We start from the raw sequence: 21437 nt of genomic DNA, 5'->3' as shown, positions 1-21437 counted from the left end.
TTTAAGATTTTAAAATAAACTTGAAAAACGTCACATCCATTCTACATGCATCCATTCATTTTTAATTGGTTATATTAGAGATAACTTAAGCTTTAATTCTATTTCTTTAAGATCCTCCCTGTTTTGTGAGAGGCTGAACATAATTAGCTTTTTTTCTTTAACAAAAATTCATTGTGTCTGTAACATATGCCAGAGCTTATAATTTCCAATCAGGCAACACAAACTCTTGAGTTGCTTTTGTTTAGGTTTTGGTCCCTGGAGGTGTATATGACAAGTTGACAGAAACAAAGGTGAAGACCCTGCTCCACCCAGTTTAGAGTCTTCTTTTCTTTGGTGTCTTAAGAAAACCTATTACCATGCCTTCCACGTAAGTCTCAACATATAAAACTATCAGGCATTATGAATCTGCAGTACAATCACTTTGAAAAAGTTGCCATTTAATCTTCAAAGTGGAAAAGTCCTGCTGATCAAAATGGAATCATTGTGAATTAAAAATAGGCCACTGGCTTAAGTGTCAGGTAGAAAATCAACAGCTTATTTTTTCTGCTCGATTTGTGCTAACACTGATGGTCTGTTTGAGGAATGCTGATAAAGCCAAGGGTAGGACTTTGGTACCTAAAGTAGGCACCCACCTCTTAGGAGATCCAGATTTCTGGCATGGTCCTAGCTGTACTGAGACCAGTTGCCACGTGTTAACTGACACAAGGCTTTGATTTGATTGTATCACAGCAGAATAAAGGTGAAAGCCATCACCAGAGTTACTGCAATCCATACAGAAGTCTTTTACCTGTAAATGCCTTTCCCAATGGAGAATCAACAGGTTTGGGTGATGAGTAAGTCAGGAAGACTCGGGCCTTCTGGAGGAAGGGATGCCTCGTCACCCCTCAGGCCTGGGCAGCTGCTGTCAGAGAATGACACAGCACCTGCACAGTCGCTGTCCACTTCCTGCCACTGCTGTGGGCGGGGTGACAGGTGCAAAGTAGGCATGGACTTTGACATGAGGGAGCTGAGCCTGGAAGGATAAAGAAGAAAAAAAAGGTGGAGGCATCCTTAGCTGGTATTTTTAGTATCGTGATCATAATCCTAGACAAGCCTATGGTATTAGGCAGAGCATTCAAATAGAATTTCTGCCATAGGCTTAGAGCTACTTCCATTGCCCTCCTCCTTACCCCACCCCTCAAAAGTACCTCTAAGGACAGATGGAAACTCCTAATATATTTTGGCCCAGGAACAATAACCAGATCTATTTGCAAACCAAGTGAAAGTTCTCTATAGCTGTTGCACCCTGGATGGGGCTGCTTTGGAGTATAAATGCAGTTGGCTAAATTCAAAGCATAATCAAGAAAACAATCAGAGATGAACTATATGGAGAAAGAAAGCCAAATTCAGTTGAGTGCTCTCATGGGGAAGTTAGCCAAGAGTGCGTACTATCTTCCACTGATAATGACATTAAGTTGCTTTCCTTTAATGGAGGCCTTTATAATAAGGGTGCTAAACATCAAAGTATGTGAAACCTTTACCCTCGACCCACTGAAGTTGAATCTTGCTAGGCAGAATCTATACAGAGGAATTATAAAGAAGTCTAAGATGACATCTGTGTAACTAGAGTGCTTTGCATAATTATTGGCTCATGACAATGGAGAACGTGGATGTTGATTTTTTATGTAGTCCTTGAGAAGCTACCCCAGGTGTGTCTGCTTCTTGGCCACACCTACCCGCATCCGCTTGATGCCTGCACGGGTAACCTGCTGGCAGTCGTACAGCTCCAGGCGCTCCAGGCCCTGGCAGTTCTCCAGGTGTTCCAGGGCCACGTCCGTGATGAGGAGGCAGTTGTCCAACTCCAGTACCCGCAGCCTCTCGTGGCCACAGGTGCTGTTGCTCAGGTGCAGGATCCCATCGTCTGTGATGAGCTCACAGTGGGACAGGCTCTGGAACGGGAGCATAAGGGAAATGTTTGCAGGACCCTCTCAGAGAGGCTCAGGCCTAGGGAAGCAGGGGAAGCCTCTGCCCCTCTGCTTCCACCAAGGTCTTCAGCACATACTGGCTCTTTGATCTTGGACTTCTCAACCTCTAGAACTGTGAGAAATAAATTACTGTTCATCATAAATTAGTCTCTGGTTTTCTGTTACAGCATCACAGAACAGGCAAGATGCTGTTTAACAGGCAGGGAAGACCAAACGCAAAGCCTCTGGGGCCTCTGCTGCCCCTGGGCAATGACTTCTCTCACCTTTCTGATGGTGTAAACATGGATGTGCAGTTTTCAGGGGAAATTTCAGAATTTAGCACCCTTGAGCAGTTTTGTTCCCTAATTCTCCATTTGAGGAGAGGCTGTGAAATCTATGAAGTCTGTCTTAGTTTAGAAAATTCTGCAAATAGCCATGACTCAGAGATGTACTGAGCATCTTTGAAGGTTATAATCAGAGAGACCTTGAACAATGTGATCTGACACTTCTAGCTTCTCTTTAGTAAACAGTAAAAGTTGCAGAAAATAAATTCATATTAACATATAGACAAATGACATTTCTGTAATTCTCTTAAATTCTTCCTATCAATAAACAGTTTCAGCCCTGACAGTTTCACCTTCATGCATATCAAATGTAAGATTCACCCCACCGTAAAAACGCTGCAGAGGCAAAACGTACTGCAGCTATATCCCCAGCCTGCATTTGTTTCTTCGAATACGTGAGTTCCAGCTCTGTGCGAGGCTATGTGTGTATAATGGTGAATAAAAATACACTCCTCTGCACTGGAGGAGCCCAGATTAGAGAGCCTAGAAATGAAGTAGCATAATTACTGTTACACTGAAGCTGGGGTAATTGCTCTGACATCACACGATAGCAGGATTTGACCTGAAGTAGAGACCACTAAGTCAATACTTGAAGAATTGGAGGCACTCGCAGGAAAGAAAGCAGAGTGTGTTGTGTGCTAGACCCGGGGTGGCAGGAGGATGGCAAGGACGGCATTTGGGGAAAGGTCTGCTGACAGGTGGGAAGGGAGATGCAGCTGGAACTGCGCGGTGGGGTCAGATCGCAGAGTCCTGTAGGCCACGAAAAAGAACTGAATTTTGATTCCAAGTCTTTTCTGAGTTTTAAGGAGACTGTGATTTTACATTTGTTTTTCAAAGAGATCATGTAGAATGGCTAAAATGAAAAGGATGAAAAAGAAGTGCTGGTGAGAATGTGGAACATCTTGAACTGACATATGTTGCAGGGAGAATTTGAATATTCCTGACTGAAATGCATGAATATGTTCACCAATAGGGAGCAATAGTGGTTACAATAGCACCAAACCAGAAAATTCTCAAATATTCAATGGCAGAAAGGATAGATAGGCTCAGCTTCAGCACCTGTAGCTCAGTGGTTAGGGGGCCGGCCACATACACCAGGGCTGGTGGGCTTGAACCTGGCCTGGGCCTGCTAAACAACAATAACAACTACAACTAAAAAATAACCAGGCATTGTGGCAGGTGCCTGTAGTCCCAGCTACTTGGGAGGCTGAGGCAAGAGGATCGCTTGAGCCCAAGAGTTAAAGGTTGCTGTTATCTATGACACCACGGTACTTTACTGAGGTTGAAAGTGAGACTCTGTCTCAAAAATAAAATAAGGTTAGATAAATCAGTGTTGCATGTTCCATACTATAACAAGAATGACCATAACTACATGCAACAATACGGATGAATTGTAATATTCATCCGTAATGTAATATTGAGAGCAATGAGACCAGATACAAGAATGCACATGATTGCATTCATATTTAAAAAATAGTTTAGTTTAGTTTTTTTTTTTTTTTTTTGAGAGAGTCTCACTATGCCACCCTAGGTAGAATGCTGTAGCATCATAGCTCGTAGCAACCTGAAACTTGGGCTTACGCGATTCTCTTGCCTCAGCCTCCCAGGTAGCTGGGACTACAGGTGCCCGCCACAATGCCCAGCTATTTTTTGTTGGAATTGTCATTGTTGTTTAGCTGGCCGAGGCCCGGTTTGAACCTGCCAGCCTCAGTGCATGTGGCTGGCACCGTAACCACTATGCTATGGGTGCTGAGCCTAAAAAATACTTTCCTTTTCTTCAAACAGAGTCTCACTTTGCCGCCCTTAGTACAGTGCTGTGGGGTCACAGCTCACAACAATCTCAAACTCTTGGGTTCAATCAATTCTCTTGCTTCAACCTCCCAAGTAGCTGGGACTATAGGCACCTGCCCCAACACCCAGCTATTTTTAGAGGTGAGGTCTCACTCTGGCTCAGGCTGGTCTGGAACTGAGGTAATCCACCCATCTCGGCCTCCCAGATTACAGGTGTGAGCTACCCTGCCCGGCCTAAAAAAACGCTTTCTAAAAAATTAATTCCTATCACCTAGTGACTACTCACATAATCTAAATAAAATACAAAAATAGGCAAAACTAATATATGCTGTTGGAAGTCACTGCTCTTGGGAGTTGGTGCTTTGGAAGGGAACAGAAGGGCTTTCTGAGGTCATGGTAACAGTTTATGGGAGTACATTGATTTACACTCCAATGATAAATGAACTTTTTTTCCTGCCCTGACGGCCAAATTATTGAATACAAAAATAGACACAGTTGAGAGCAAGTGGTAGGCCACTGCCATATGTATGTGTGTGTATATATATATGTTTAATTACATATCCATATTTACGTGTATATATTCACACACAGATTGGGAAAGGAGGAGGAGGGAGGTTGTGTATGAATGCCAACTTCACTGTTTCACTACAGGAAAATTAAGAATTCAAGAAGTTAATGGTAGCATATGAGACAAAGGAGATGTTCTAATATCAATTGAAAAACTTAGTGGAATATACAGATATTTATATAAAAACTGATTTGAGGCTCGGCGCCTATAGCTCAAGCGGCTAAGGCGCCAGGCACATATACCAGAGGTGGCGGGTTCGAATCCAGCCCGGGCCTGCCAAACAGTGATGACAACTACAACCAAAAAACAGCCGGGCGTTGTGGTGGGTGCCTGTAGTCCCAGCTATTTGGGAGGCTCAGGCAAGAGAATCGCTTAAGCCCAGGAGTTGGAGGTTGCTGTGAGGTGGGGACGCCATGGCATTCTACTGAGAGCTTGAGGCTCTGTCTCAAAAAAAAAAACTGATTTGAGGAAAATCACCAAATTCCTTGACCTGCTCTGAGGAACAGCAAATCTACCACCAATGTCTTTCACAAAGCCTTTCATGTTACACTAACAAGGTAGCCATTAATCAGCGCTGTCTGCTTTAGGCACCTCACTCATTCTTCAGAACAACCCCGCAGAGTAGGGGGTATTCCCATTTTACAGATGAGGACATTGTGGCTCAAAAGAAGTTGAGACTTGCCAATTACAAGCAGCTCAGGCTTGGTCTTTTCCCCCTGCCCAGCACTGTTACTCATCCCTGGCAGAGGTCAGAGGGGTAAGGCTGTCTATGGGAGGTGTCAGGAAGAAGGAAGTTTATAGGAAAACATGTTTACCATTGCTAGGCATTACACATTTGGGAAGCACACAGCTTATTGATACTGTCACATTCCTGAGTCAAAGGGGGCTGGACGCTGGGGCAGGCGATCCAAGGCAGGTCCTGGAAGTGCATTAAACTGCACTAGCAGGTGTCCTCTGCTTCCCTGGATATTGTGTGTGTGAGAGGGAGGCAGGGAGGGAGAGGGGCAGGACAGAAACAGAAAACCACCTCTCTGTGCACACGGAATTTCTCTAGGGACACAGACGTTACCCACAGAGGGAACATGGTAACTGGAGGCTTTGAAATGAGAGTCAGGTTTTCTCCTGTATTCTAGGCACTTAGAACTTGGAATTTTGTCAAATCCTTTTTCTGAATGAACTGATGTTATCATAGGTCAGGTATGGTGGCACACACCTAGAATCCCAGCACTTTGGAGGGGCTGTGGTGATTACAGTCAGCTGTGACTGCACCACTGCACTCCAGCCTGAGTGACAGAGCAAAAACTTATCTCAAAAAAAAGTTTTGATAGGATCAGGTAATATTTTTTTAGCTTATTAACATGGGGCATTATACAAATTCAAACATAAAACTAGACTTATAACTCTGAAATAAACCCTGCTTGGTCATGCTGTTATAATAATTATTTTTCAATATTGCTAAATTCTACTCACAAATATTTTGTCAAGGACATTGACATTTTGGTGCTGTTTTGTTTGTTTTTGATATTGGTATTACTGACCTTATAAAAACAAATGGGTTATAAAATGTTTTCTCATCTATTTTCTAAAAGAGATTTGTATAGAACTGGGGTTAATTCCTTAATTTTTTGGTAGAATTCTCTAATGAAACCAATCTGAATCGGGACATTCCTTTTTTTGGAGTCTTAAAGTTATAAATTCTATTGTTTAGCAGTTATACAGCTATTCATATTGTCTGCTTTATATTGAATGAATTTTGCTAGTTTGTCCATTTGTTCTGTCAAATTTATTTATGTAAAGTTGTCCTTAGGATTCTTTTTGAGACAGTGTCACTTTGTTGCCCAGGTTAGTGCGCCACGGCATCAGCCTAGCTCACCGCAACCTCAAACTCTTGGGCTCAAGCAATCCTCCCGCCTCAGCCTCCCAGTGGCTGGGCGTACAGGCGCCTGCCACAACGCACCCAGCGATTTTTCTATTTTTAGTAGAGACAGAGGTCCCCCTCTTGCTCAGGCTTGATCCTCCTGCCTTGGCCTTCCGGAGTGCTGAGATTACAGGGGTGAGCCGCTGTGCCCAGCCTCTTACTTTCTTTTTGGTGTCTTGCAGGTCTGGCGACATCCAGTTTCATCCCTGATATTGGCGGTTGGTGTCTCTCTTTGTCAGTTGCGTTAGAGGTCTGTTTCCAAAGAACCAGCTTTTTGTTTCAGTGATTTTCCTTCTATTCTTCCCTTTTTCGTTGTATCAATTTCTACTATTACCTTGAATATATCCTTCCTTCATTTTGCTCTTTTTTTTTTTGGTATCTTGGGGGTGGAAGCTTAGATTATTAAGACTTCATTTTTAATCTAAGTATTTAGTCTCATAAACTCTCAGCACTGCTGTAGCTGTGTCCCACAAATTGTAGTATTTTGTATTTTCATTTAAACTTATTTTTGTTTATATTAATAGAATCACAGATATTTCTTTACAATAACAATATGATTGACTGCATTACTAGTTAGCTAACCCTAATCTCAACCAAACTAAACAAATATCCCTATGTGCTGCCATCTTCTGAGACCAACTAAAAATAAAGTGTAAATTTCACACTACCAGATACGCCATGCTAGTTTTCATGTTATAACCACAGTTCTTTTTTAAAGTATTAGTGCTTGCTTAATAAGTATTTATTTAATTAAAATACATTTTAACATTTATACACTGGCTCATGCCTGTAATCCCAGCACTTTGGGAGGCTGAGGTAGACGGATTGCTGGATGCCAGGAATTCAAGACCAGCCTGGACAACATAGTGAGAGACCATATCTCCTAAAAAAATAAAAAATGAGCTAGGCATGATGGTACACACCTGTAGTCTTAGCTACTTGGGATGCTTAGGTAGGAAGATCACTTTAGGCCAGGAGTTCAAGGTTGGAGTGAGTGATGATCATGCTACTGCTCTCTAACCTGGGCAATAGAGCAAGACCCTGCCTCTTAAACAAACAAAACAAAGGCTCGGCGCCCGTAGCACAGTGGTTATGGCACCAGCCACATACACCAAGGCTGACAGGTTCAAACCCAGCCCGAGCCAGCTAAACAATGACAAATGCAACAAAAAATAGCCAGGCATTGTGGCAGGCGTCTGTAGTCTAGCTACCTGGGAGGCTGAGACAAGAGAATCGCTTAAGCCCAAGAGTCTGAGGTTGCTGTGAGCTGTGATACCACAGCACTCTACCGAGAACAACATAGTGAGACTCTGTCTCAAAAAACAAAACAAAAAAACCCCAACCTATTAGTTTTAAAAATTTCCCCTGAGACTTCCTCTTTGACCCATGGATTATTTGGAAGTATACTGTTTAGTTTCCAAGCGCTCAAAAATTTTCCTATTATCTTTATTACCATCTTTACCATTTTAAAGTGTATAGTTCAATATTTAAGTATATTCATATTGTACACTGGATCTCCAGAACTTTCTCATCTTGCAAAATTAAAACTCTGTACCCATTAAACAACTCTCCATTTTCCCTTTCCCCATCCCCTACCAATCGCTGTTCTACTTTGTTTCTATGAATTTGACTAGATACCTCATAGATGAGTCACTACAAAAGTTTTAAGACAGACTTTTTATGGTCCATTATTTCACTTCCAAAAAACAAGTCAGTAGCATCCTTTCTGATTCACCCGTGCAAGTTTCAGCTAGCTCAGCTTATGGGTATTGCTGGGAGGTCTTCGTTTTTTTTCAACATAGATTTTACGCCTCTTGATTATTGTGTATCTTGAAACTCATGGACTTCTTTCCTTTTCCTTTTAGAGAACTTCCTTTACCATTCTTACAGGGTAGACCTGTTGGGAACAAATTTACTTAATATTCCTTCATCTGAGGTATCTTGTTTTCCTCTTGATTTCTGAGGGATAGTTCCACTGGATATAGGATTCTGGGTTAAGAATTCTCTTCTTTCAGCACTTAAAGAAAAGCATAGGCATCACTCTGCTTGTGAAGCTTTGGGAGTGGCCTAATGGGTCTTGTGAATCTCCACATTCTGAGAGTTAACTAGAAGGTCTATATAAGCCAGAGTCTCAATTTGGGAGCAAAACAGGAGTTTTTCTGCTTCCTTCAGGTGGAGCCACAGACAGTGGCCCTTTAGGCTGTCTGTCAGCCTTTTGAAGCTGGCTAGAGACCACCATGAGCAATGCCACCAGGCTCGGATCCCTGCCTCATTCATCCTCATCGCCTCACCCTAAGACCTCTGTGAGAGTCTAGGGCCCTTCCTCCTGTGAGGATCACAGAGTCACTCCTGAAGGGTGGTGCACGCACACAGGCCTTGTCACGTGCAGGAGAAGCTGAGAAACTGTTACAACCTGAGGTGCAACAGTCACCTGGTTTCAGGCTGGTAGTCACTTTCCTTTGTTCCTGCTTGTGGATCTTTAGTGAAAGATAAAAGCCATATTTCAAAATTCTGAGCTTAGGGAGTTTTCCCCAACAGTGCTGCCTCCTTGATCCCTGCTGCAGACCCTGAGGGGATCTGTCATGGTCAGCACTGTGACTTTCCCATAAGAACATGAGGTTTCTTCGAGTGGGGACTGGGCCACTCCCTCAGGGCCACCTGCCCACGTGGACTTGGTACATCCTGCTGCATCCGCACCACTGCCGCGTCCCATGTTGCCTGTGAGCCGGCTGTATGTCTGCGCAGTGGGACCCACTGCAGTAGAAATGTACTTTAACTTGTCCTCAGCTTTGGTTAAGGGCTATAGAGGCATTGCTATTACTATCCATTAGCAAAACAGGTAGTGTTCTTTATGTACCCCTTAACTAAAGATCCAGAACACACGTGTCTCTGGAATTTCAGCATCAGGATAAAGCTGTTCTCTCCTGATGAATTATCTATTCTTTTCCCGGGCCTAGAGGAGTGCCTGGCATGTGGTGGTCCTTAGGAAGTATTCAGAGTAAATCTGTTTTTTTTTGTTTTTTTTTTACTGTTATTTGCATTTATTTTATGTTGCATCTATTCCCGTGCCCTAAGTTTTTGTTTCCTCAGTTTCTTCTGGGATATCTTTTTCTTCTGTGCTACCTCCTCTTCTAGTTTGGGAACAATCTATTCCTTTTCAGTAAGGATCATCTCAAGGATGGGCTAATGCGACCATGAGCTCTGTAAGTTCGGCAACGCATCTTGGGTGCTTTGTTCACTTGGATATGCTCAGAGAATCTACATCTAAACCCTTAAGTTCAGCATTACTCTCTGCATTTTTAAGCATATGCAGCAAAAATTCAGCACTCTTTTTGGGCCACGGACCCTGTGTCCAGCCCCACTGTTTGGCCTGGGCACACCTACCAACTCCACCATTGTAACGTCGGAATGGTACACATTGTTTCTTTAAGGTGACGTCCTTCAGATACTTGGTGGCTTTTCATATATCCATACCCTTGATGGCCTGGGCAGTTTCACGTGTGTTCTTAAAGTGAACACGAAGATTTGAGCCTCTTGACTTGCATGACTTTGTGGGGTTTTCTGGGTCAAGTGAATAGCGAACCATTTTCACAGATCACCTCAGGCCGCTTAGGGGAAGAGCCAGAGTAAATCTGATGAACATGAAACAGATACAATCCACAGCATTTCCTTTTCTGTGTTGACTGTTAGAATCTCAAAGCTAAATTATGACTTAACTTGCAATTGTTTTTCCACTTTTCTGTTAATAATTCTCCAGGTTTTTTTATTTTGGGCTCTTATCTGAGGCTTCTGGTTTTATTATAGCTTATATTTTACTCTAAGTTCCCTTTCTGGAAGTAAGAAGTATATATGAATACAAGGGGGGAAATGGAGAAGATTTTCAGTCACCAGAAACCCTGCTGGGGACAACACTATTTATTTGGAAGACATTCCCTGCCAGCTGCTGGGGGCTCCAGTATCCATGAGGAAATGGGAGCCAGAACAGGAGTTAGGGAGCTAGTGGAGGCCCTGGGTACCTGCCGTGAGACTTCTTGTGCAAACTGATGAAGAGGTGAGAGTCTCAGCCTCGGTGTGTCGAGGTAACACAGAGATAGCCACTGGGCAGCAGAGAGGTAGGAGGGTAAAGTCAGAGGTTAAAGCAGGAAATAAGGCATAGGGCTCCAAACTTTCCCCATATCTCCTAGAGGCCAAAGGTTGCAGGAGACAACAGGAGGATAGAAGGGGAAAGCACATCTGTGTTTCAGGTTCTGTAATTCTAAAACCAGATCTGAACCAATTTGGTGGTAAGACATTAGAACTACAAAATTATCTGCAGAGAAATGATTTACTGAAGAGAATTTCGATGCTGCTAGGTTCCTGACTGACCTCTAAAATCTGACCCAAAACTCTTCCGTTATAAAGTCCCAGAGGACACTTGTGCCTGAAGAAAGTCCAGAGAAAATGTGAAAATAAGAAAAATTGGCAAAGAGAGTAATTCAAGGCCAAATGGGGCTTTAATGATGTTACAGAATTCTATCCCGAGGAGAGAGCAAGTTTCAAAGACAACAGGGGAAAGCTGGCCAAAGGATAATCTGTTGCTTGCAGGACAGGGCAGTGGGCAGACCAGACCCAGGGGAGGCCAAGAGACCTGGGGCCTCTGCGAAGCTTTCAGCAAACCCCTTAACCACTTTGAGCCACGGTTTCTTCCCTGATAAAGTGTACCAGTGACAGTGTCCACAACACTTGGATGTTGTCTAGCAGACATAGCACAGATTCCCACACAAGGGTTGGCTAAAGGGATGGGAACCCGTTCCCCAGGCTCACAGTCGGGGAACAGCCGGATGTGAAATGCACATGAGACATCTTCGTGCATGAGAGTGATGCTGGCTCGTTTTGGATCTTTTAATATATTCTCATTCCTTTCCCCCATATCATATGGGATATAAATATAACACAGGAGGGCTACCATCTTTTGTCTTAGATTATAACATTTTAACATGCTAATTTTCACTCCATCTGACAAGATGAACATGAACTTCAGTGAATTGGTAAGGACACAGGGTTCACAGTAGAATGAAAGCAGTAATATTTAGATACCCTGCCTCCCAAGTTAGCCCAACTAATCAATCTTTGAAACCAAGAACGATGACAGCTTTAGAGAAAGGGAACCCAAAAGATTCTTGTGGTGAAAAGGTGACTAATGTCACAAACACCTCAGACTCACCAGGGCTTGCAGTTTAGGACAGTGAAGGGAGAGCTGGATGAGTGTGCTGTCGGTTATCTGGAGAGAAACACGCTGTGTCAGTGTGGCTTCTACACCAGAACTTAATACCTAATCTTGGCTTCTCCTGAACATGAGAATCAAAAGGTGTAAAAGAGAATTAAAAACTCATCTCAAGCACACTTGGGATGGGAGCTCCTCTCTTCACAAGCACCCTCGTGCCTGCCCCCTCCTAGAGATACAAAACTATTCTTTGCTCTCTCCCGTGGTGCCCTGAGGGGACCTAGGGATAAAGAGGGAGTAGGCACATAGGGTCCCCAGGATTCTCCTCTTTAGAGTCACCCCCAGCACTGGACGTGCAAGCTTATTTCTCCTGCAGGTTCCGTGAAAAAGAAAAGGGGTCTTTTTGTTTGTTTTTTTAAGTTTGGCAAAAGATGGAGCTATCTTGAACTTGTCTGCTATAGTTTTATCTGATGACTGAGAACAGCCAACAGTTTGTACATCTACTGCCATAGCCTTCACGGGTTCCCAAGCCCTACCGCTAGGTTGGGCAAGGAGGGTGGATATGCCAACCAGGGACTGAAGGGCAGGTCTGCAGGGCTGTAAGGAATCTACTCACCAGGATGCATTCTTCAAGATCCATCTTCTCCAGGTCGTGGCAATTCTGGAAGAGTCCACAAGACACACTTTCCATGAGGGTCAGAGGGTAGGGCAATGCTGGTGGCTTGCCCTATCTTTTTTTTTTAAGAGACAGAATCTCGCTTTATCTCCCTGAGTAGAGTGCTGTGGCGTCATAGCTCACAGCGACCTCCAGCTCCTGGGCTTAGGTGATTCTCTTGCCTCAGCCTCCCGAGTAGCTGGGACTACACGCCCCCGCCACAATGCCTGGCTATTTTTGTTGTTGTTGTTGTTGTTGTTGCAATTTGGCTGGGGCCAGGTTTGAACCAGCCATCCTCGGTATATGTGGCCGGCACCCTACCCACTGAGCCACAGGCGCTGCCCTTTTTTTTCTTCTTTGAGACATAGTCTTAGTCACCCTGGGGTTGAGTGCCATGGCATCACAGCTCACAACAACCTCAAACTCTTGGGCTTAAGTGATTCTTTTGCCTCAGCTTCCCAAGTAGCTAGGACTACAGGCATCTGCCACAACGCCCGGCTATTTTTAGAGACAGGGTCTCACTCTTACTTAGGCTCATCTCAAACTCCTGAGCTCAGGCAATCCACCCACCTGGGCCTCCCAGAGTGCTAGGATTACAGGCGTGAGCCACCGTGCCTGGCCTTTGCCCTATCCTTCTGAGTAATGGGTCTAGCATACTTGTTCTCTTCCATTAAGGATTGTGCACCCCATTCCTAAAGTGACCCAATGGACCAGCACTTCTGAACAGCTGCTCTACTTTGGAAATGGGAATAGGTCTGCCCGAGGCTGCAATTCCTTCTCTCAGCCTATAAAGAGAGTTACCTACACATTCCTGGTGGCTCATACACACCAGATAGAGTCTAGCCACAGGATAGGCACTGGGCAAGCATGGAGAGGGGGCACTCTGCCAACTGAGAGGGGCCGTAGTGGGGTAGGAAGAAGAGTGTATCAGCACCCCTACAAGGACACAGATTCCTGGCAGCAGGACCAGAAGGACCCCCTGGTGGTTAGTGTTCACTGGGCAATGGAGAAGATGGAGCAAAGGGCAAAGCACAGCCTAGTTAGGGGGGCTGCTAAGAGGCCAAATTCAGCTCCATGTGAGGAAGGGCACCTCCTGCCAGGAAGAGGCTCTCTCAGGGTGATCCCACCTTAGCAAGTGAGAGTGAGGCCTAGACCCTCTACAAGACCTCCCTGGGTTTCTGGCTTTCTGCAGAAATCACAAGATCTACTCTGAGGGTTCCGTTCTCCTTTGTGCTTGTCTTTTCCAAAGGCAGTTTTGTACATACCCCAAAACCATTCCAAATCACTCTGCATTTCGGAGGTAAATTACTGTTAGGTTCTTTTTTAAAAATCTACTATGTCTTACCCGAGCTAAAAGTGTAAAGCCTGCATCAGTCAAATGGGAACATCGTGCAGCCTCCAAAATCCTGGGGAAGGGCATGCAGGGGAGAAAGAAGTGCCCGCTGGTTAATGACAGAGACACACACTTCACCATGCAGTCTTTCTGTTTTGCTCTTTGATGCACTTTCGAGCCCTACTCTTTGTAAAAAAACGAATATTGTCCCTAGTGGACACATGAAAAGAATGAGGCTTAGGCAGGAATGTAACCTGCTGAAATCCCCAAATTCCAGGCCAAACTTGAATAGAATCCAGGAATCTTCCCACTATAGTAGCACATTTTTGTTGTTTTAAAATCTTATTCTAATATTTGCTTATCTTTTAAATATAATTAAAACAAAGTTTTACTGAACAAAGTAATCTTGATAAACTACATTTACTGAAATTCCCACTTACTGCCAGGCGCAGCGCCTCACGCCTATAATCCTAGCACTCTGAGAGGCTGAGGCAGGTGGATTGCTTAAACTCAGGAGTTCAAGACCAGCCTGAGCAAGAGTGGGACCCCATCTCTCTAACAGAAAAACTAGCCAGGCGTTGTGGTGCATGCCTGTAGTCCCAGCTACTCAGAAGGTTGAGACAAGAGGATTGCTCAAGCCCAAGAGTTTGAGGTTGCTGAGCTATGATGCCATGATACTCTACTCATGGGGACAAAGTGAGATTCTGTCTCAAAAAGAAAAAGAAAAAAAGAAATTCCCACTTGCCCTAAAGGAAATTTAAAAAATTGCAGGCAATGAAGAACATAAGTAAATTCTCAGTTATCCAAGCTTTTTTATTTTTATTTTTTTTGAGACAGAGTCTCACTGTGTCACCCTTGGTAGAGTGGCATGGCATCACAGCTCACAGCAACCTCAAACTCCTGGGCTTAAGTAATTCTCTTGCCTCAGCCTCCCAAGCAGCTGGGACTACAGGCGCCTGCCACAATGCCCAGCTGCAATTGTCTTTGTTGTTTAGCTGGCCCAAGCTGTGTTCGAACCTGCCAGCCTCACTGTATGTGGGCGGCGCCATAATCACTGTGCTACAGGCGCCGAGCCATCAGTTACCCAAGCTTAATAGGGATGGATGCATGAATAGCATTTTTAAGTTAAATACTCTCTTACACCAATAATTTTGACTTTGTTCCTATCTAGTTTTGATCACCCAAATTCCTCCTATTAGGCAGAAAACTCAAAATTACCTAGAATCTTCTCTAACATAACAGTAAGAAAAACAAGCAAAGGACAAAATAGACGATTCTTAAAAGAGCATGTAATTACTGTAAGCATAGGAAATGGATTACTGGTAAATAAAGAGCTTTTAAAAATGTATCTTTTTTTCCTGCCACTGATAAAGGGCTTAGTTAAGTTTGCTGGTTCTGAAGTCAAACTCTATAAATTCAAATTCTAGTTTTACTTCTTACGCTTCATGTGATCCAGGATAAATTATGTGATGTTCTCTGAGTCTCGGTTTCTCCTCTGCAAAGCAGGTGAGAATAATAGTACCTACCTCACAGACGCAGTGAGGATAAAATGAGATAATGCTTATAGGTCAGGAAGATATATGAGCTCCGTTGATGTTAGCTATGATTAGTCTTAATCTGTTAATATTATTAAGATTTTTATATTCACAGCCAGTAATGATAATGTATTACCTTGAAAATCAGAATATAAATTATTATTTGTTAAAACAAAACCAGGCTCAGCACCTGTGTCTCAAACAGCAAAGGTGCCAGCCACATACACCTGAGCTGGCGGGTTCGAATCCAGCCTGGGGCCGCCAAACAACAATGACAGCTGCAACCAAAAAATAGACTGGTGTTGTGGTGGGCGCCTATAGTCCCAGCTACTTGGGAAGCTGAGGCAGAGAATCGCTTGAGCCCAGGAGTTGGAGGTTGCTATGAGCTGTGATGCCATGGCACTCTACCCAGGGTGACAGCTTAAGGCTCTGTCTCAAAACAAAACAAAAAAACCTTTTCTCCTACTGGGAAGATGATAAATAAGAAGGTGACTGTGATTTCCCCCCATTTTGTCCATTTAGCAACAGGTCTAAGGAGAACCTGGTGACACCTGGATGCGAGGGCTAGTCCTCTGCTCACCATCAAAGCAGTAACAGGATGAGGCAAATTAGGTGGCCAAATATGTGACAGTCACTAAGAAATTAAGGTTTGGATTGACTGGTGGTGGACATTTTATACTTTCCCACTATATCCCTCCATGAACTGGATGTACACATTTACCCAGCAAAAAGGACCAATTTACTCAACAAAAGGCTACTACACCACTACTACTGCCTCCCCACACATCCGCTCTACCTGCTGGCCAGACCTTACTCTTCTGCAGGAAGCACTCTTGGTCAGCCCAGCCAAGCTCTGAGCCACAAAGCAAAAAGCACGGTATACTCACTGCAGTCTTGGGCAGTTCAAACCCAGGGCTGTGAGAGAGGCATCTGTGAGGTTGCTGCAACCTGAAAGGCAGACGGCCTGCAGCCTGTGGCAACCCCTGCATATCTGCACCACACCCTCATCCGTGATTCGCTGGGGAGAAGTGTACAGAAAGAAAAATCAGAGGGCACCATCACCACCGCAGCAGAGGTAGCAGAAAAATGGGACCCACTATTACTCAGCTAGTTTTGGTTTGGGTTGCTGGACTAGCATTTTATCCGAGTAACTTCTATAAAATATGGAGAAGCAGAGGGGAGGTATGTATTGCTACTATCTCTAGACAGCTTTAAAATGTTACAGCATTACTAATGGAGAGTAAAAGTTTAAAATTCCACACCCTCCTCTCCCCCCCCCAGAGTCATCATAATTGATACAGATTTGGTCCTTTTCATAAAACTCATAGACTATGATAAAAAAATCAGATGAAATAAAGAGCTCATGATATTTGCCTAGTCAGGTGATAATATTTGGTTGAATTCCTATAGATTAATGCTTTAGAAATTTACTATACAAATCACATATATGTATATTTACAATATTTCATCATGTTTTCAAGATAGGAAAATTAAATCACTAAACAATCAATCAATGCCTTAGAATTCTACCTATTTAACCATAAAGATTTAAAATAGTATGTTCACTTAAGTATACTAATTCACGAAGAATCAACATTGTTAAAATGTCTATACTACCCAAAGCAATATATAATTTTAATGCAATTTCTATTAAAGTTCCATTGTCATATTTTAAAGATCTCGAAAAAATAATACTTTGCTTTATATGGAATCAGAAAAAACCTCGAATAGCCAAAACATTACTCAGCAATAAAAATACAGCAGGAGGAATCACGCTACCAGACCTGAGACAGAACTGGTATCACAAATCGATAGTAATCAAAACAGCATGGTACTGGCACAAAAACAGAAATAGATGTCTGGAACAGAATAGAGAACCAAGAGATGAATCCAGCCACTTACTGTTATTTGATCTTTGACAAGCCAATTAAAAACATTCAGTGGGGAAAAGATTCCCTATTTAACAAATGGTGCTGGGTGAACTGGCTGGCAACCTGTAGAAGACTGAAACTGGACCCACACCTTTCACCATTAACTAAAATAGACTCTCACTGGATAAAAGATTTAAACATAATGGGCAGCGCCTGTGGCTCAAAGGAGTAGGGCACCGGCCCCATATGCCCGAGGTGGCGGGTTCAAACCCAGCCCCAGCCAAAAACTGCAAAAAAAAAGATTTAAACTTAAGACATGAAACTATAAAAATACTTGAAGAAAGTGCAGGGAAAACTCTTGAAGGAATTGGCCTGGGTGAATATTTTATGAGGAGGACTCCCCAGGCAATTGAAGCAGTATCAAAAATACATTACTGGGACCTGATCAAACTAAAAAGCTTCTGCACAGCCAAGAACATAGTAAGTAAAGCAAGCAGACAGCCCTCAGAATGGGAGAAAATATTTGCAGGTTATACATCCGATAAAGGTCTAATAACCAGAATCCACAGAGAACTCAAACATATTAGCAATAAAAGAACATGTGATCCCATCTCAGGGTGGGCAAGGGACTTGAAGAGAAACTTCTTTAAAGAAGACAGACGCACGATCTACAAACACATGAATAAAAGCTCATCATCCTTAATCATCAGAGAAATGCAAATCAAAACTACTCTGAGATATCACCTAACCCCAGTAAGAGTAGCCCACATAACAAAATCCCAAAACCAGAGATGTTGGTGTGGATGTGGAGAAAAGGGCACAATTCTACACTGCTGGTGGGAATGCACACTAATATGTTCCTTCTGGAAGGATGTTTGGAGAATACTTAGAGACCTAAAAATAGACCTGCCATTCAATCCTATATAATTCCTTTACTAGGTTTATACCCAGAAGACCAAAAATCACAATACAACAAAGACATCTGTACCAGAATGTTTATTGCAGCCCAATTCATAATTGCTAAGTCATGGAAGAAGCCCAAGTGCCCATTGACCCACAAATGGACTAGCAAACTGTGGTACATGTATACCATGGAATATTATGCAGCCTTAAAGAAAGATGGAGACTTTACCTCTTTCATGTTTACATGGATGGAGCTGGAACATTTTCTTCTTAGCGAAGTATCTCAGGAATGGAAGAAAAAGTATCCAATGTACTCAGCCCTACTATGAAGCCAAATTACAGCTTTCACATGAAGGCTATAACCCAACTATAGCACAAGACCATGAGGAAAGGGCCAAGGAAGGGGAAGGGAAGGGGGAGGTTAGGGTGGAGGGAGGGTAATGGGTGGGGCCACACCTACGGTGCATCTTAGAATGGGTACAGGCAAAACTTACTAAAGGCAGAATACAAATGTCTACATACAATAACTAAGAAAATGCCACGAAGGCTACGTTGAACAGTTTGATGAGAATATTTCAGATTGTATATGAAACCAGCACATTGTACCCCTTGATTGCACTAATGTACACAGCTATGATTTAACAAGAAAAAAAGAAAAAAAAAAGAATTTTTTAAATAAAAAAACAAACAAAAAAAGTATACTAATTCACGTAGAAATAAGCACACCCATCTGTATGAAACTTTAAGCCATCTGCCAGTGCTATTCTATATCCAAGTCAAGGTCTTGTTTTTAAATAGCCTAGGCTCATAAGATCAAGATTTGTCCAGAAGATAGTTTCTACTTTTTCTCCCACCATCAGAGACCCTAAGATGTATGATTCATTCATTAAAAGCTGAACGAAAGGGCTTTCTCTCACCTTTCTGAAAATCTATGACCCCTTGAGAAACTCCGTAAGATATAGCAAGCATAAGCATCCTCCTCAATTACCAATATTTACAATGGCAGTGAAGAAGCATCAATAATTTTTTATAGGTTAATGCCCTAATGATAACGCCACCTTGCTCTTATATATATGGTTTATTTTTCAAAGCATTTCACATCAGTTATCTTATTTTATCCACTTAGACAACATTAAGAGATGTCATCACCCCCAATTTATAAGTAAAAAAAAGACACTGAAACCTATCATGAATTCTTCAGGTTTCACCACCAGTTAATAACTAGTCACAGCATTCCTGATAGCTTCCCCTGTACTCTATTAAAAGAATCAAGAACGGGGCTGCGCCTGTGGGTGCAAAGGAGTCGGGCGCTGGCCCCATATGCTGGAGGTGGCAGGTTCAAACTCAGCCCTGGCCAAAAACTGCAAAAAAAAAAAAAAAACCAAAAAAAAAACCGGCTCGGCACCTGTGGCTCAAGCAGCTAAGGCTCCAGCCACATACACCAGAGCTGGCGGGTTTGAATCGAGCTGGGGTGCGCCAAACAACGATGGCTGAAACCAAAAAAATAGCCGGGCGTTGTGGCAGGCGCCTGTAGTCCCAGCTACTTGGGAGGCGGAGGCAGGAGAATTGCTTGAGCCCAGGAGTTGGAGGTTACTGTGAGCTGTGATGCCACGGCACTCTACCCAGGGCAACAGCTTGAAGTTCTGTCTCAAAAAAAAAAAAAAAAAAAAATCAAGAACTGATCTATTTTTAGAAGAGATGCCAGTGGCTTTGTATTGCGTATGATGCCTTTTTGTTGTTTTTTCATCTTGTGACAAATTGATAGGTCAGATACGGACGCAAGATGAAGATCAGTGTCTGCTAGTCGTCCCAGCTGAGGCCGGCAGCGGATCCCTTGAGGAGAGAACATGGAGCAGGACAGTGCTCAGGAAAGGCACACTACTTACCGAGCAGGACTGTAAGTTGAGGCTCATGAGCTCATGGCAGTAATTCTGAATGTGTTTCAGAGCTTCATCTTCTAGCTGAGTGGACAGAGAAAACAAGAGACAGATGGAATCCAAGTAAGGAAACAGCAGGGCACCATGAAAAATGCAACAGCAAGTTCCCTGATGAAGTGCCCACACCTGACACATACGGTGCACAGCTGGGCCGCCCTTTGGTACCTGTGTACAGCCCCTCAGAAGCAGGGCTTTTAGGCCTCGACAGCCTCGCACCAGAGCCTCAATGCCATCCTTAGTGATCTGATCACACCAAGACAGGTTCAGGTACTCAAGGTTTCGGCAGCCCTCACTGAAAGAACAAGAAAGAAAAACAGGGTGCAGCCTTTCTAATAGAGAGTTCATTGTCAACTTTGAGTTCAGTATATTGCAAGCAACTCAGAAGGGAATTGGCCTGGGACCTAAGTCACCTATTTCTTGCTCTACTATGACCTGTAGGAAGGTGTCAGATACACCAGAATATTCATAGTTTGGAGTATGTCTCTTCACCGCAAACAGCAGGCACTCTTACCTGATCCCCTTCAAGGAGCTGTTTGTAATAGACACACAGGAGGTCAAATCCAGATGTTTCAGCTTGGAACAGAATCTGCTAAGGCTATAACACGTGCTGAAAAACAGCAGACACGCTAAAGATATTTTCAACCATGTTTCTCTCCCCTTACCCTCCTCATGGCTACTTAGTCACAAATTAATCTTTCTTACTCACCTGTCAGTGATTTTTGTGCACCCATTGAGATTTAAATGTTCGATGTTTCGGCAGTTCTGTGCAAAGGTCCTAAAATGAGAAAATGTTTTAAAACAACCTGTAGACTGCTGGGCAGCCACTAGAGGGCATGTGTGACCATTCACACTTAGAGCGTGCTCCTCAAACTTTAATTAACGTGTACACAAATCAGCTAAGGCTCTTGTCACAGTGCAGATTCTGAGGGCAGAGCTGGTGCTTCACAGTCTACAGTTCTAAGAAACTGCCAGGTGCTGCCATTCTGGGGACCAACCACATTTTAAGAAGCAAAACCGGGCGGCGCCTGTGGCTCAGTTGGTAGGGCGCCGGCCCCATATACCGAGGGTGGCGGGTTCAAACCCGGCCCCGGCCAAACTGCAACCAAAAAATAGCCGGGCACTGTGGCGGGCGCCTGTGGTCCCAGCTACTCGGGAGGCTGAGGCAAGAGAATCGCTTAAGCCCAGGAGTTGCAGTTGCTGTGAGCTGTGTGAGGCCACGGCAGTCTACCGAGGGCCATAAAGTGAGACTCTGTCTCTACAAAAAAAAAGAAGCAAAACCCTGGACTGACTGTCAGTTCTCCTTCAGCCACACCTCGGTGAGTCATCTGCAAATGGAGGATAGGCTACCTGTTTCTTCCCTTCCATAGGAAAATTAGTTTGAAGCCCAGGGTGAATCTTTCCTGTGTTATGCCATGTTGTCACTTGGTTACCCTGAG

The 21437-nt window shown here is 43.5% G+C and overlaps 1 protein-coding gene across 5 annotated transcripts in view; it reads right to left on the bottom strand.

Annotated features, from left to right (window-relative positions):
• Window positions 1-329: 329 nt before the first annotated feature.
• FBXL2 (F-box and leucine rich repeat protein 2) overlaps window positions 330-21437 on the bottom strand; it is an 84233-nt gene continuing 63125 nt past the window's right edge. The window contains exons 6-15 of one of the 5 annotated variants that reach the window (XM_053599934.1): window positions 20708-20776; window positions 20513-20608; window positions 20128-20293; window positions 19951-20025; window positions 16178-16308; window positions 13768-13828; window positions 12384-12428; window positions 11768-11824; window positions 1716-1928; window positions 330-1012 (exon numbers count right to left, since the gene is read on the bottom strand). In XM_053599934.1, coding sequence (XP_053455909.1) covers window positions 905-1012; window positions 1716-1928; window positions 11768-11824; window positions 12384-12428; window positions 13768-13828; window positions 16178-16308; window positions 19951-20025; window positions 20128-20293; window positions 20513-20608; window positions 20708-20776 — 1021 coding nt within the window. In that variant the 3' untranslated portion in view covers window positions 330-904. Of the gene's footprint in view, window positions 1013-1715; window positions 1929-11767; window positions 11892-12383; window positions 12429-13767; window positions 13829-16177; window positions 16309-19950; window positions 20026-20127; window positions 20294-20512; window positions 20628-20707; window positions 20777-21437 lie in introns of those variants that run through there. The other 4 variants (XM_053599935.1, XM_053599938.1, XM_053599936.1 and 1 more) reach the window with 4 other exon arrangements.

Source organism: Nycticebus coucang, chromosome 8 (genome assembly GCF_027406575.1).
Source record: "Nycticebus coucang isolate mNycCou1 chromosome 8, mNycCou1.pri, whole genome shotgun sequence".
NCBI classification, from domain to species: Eukaryota; Metazoa; Chordata; class Mammalia; order Primates; family Lorisidae; genus Nycticebus; species Nycticebus coucang.
The sequence above is the reverse complement of the archived record's forward strand: the minus strand, read 5'-3'. Positions and strand labels throughout refer to the sequence as shown.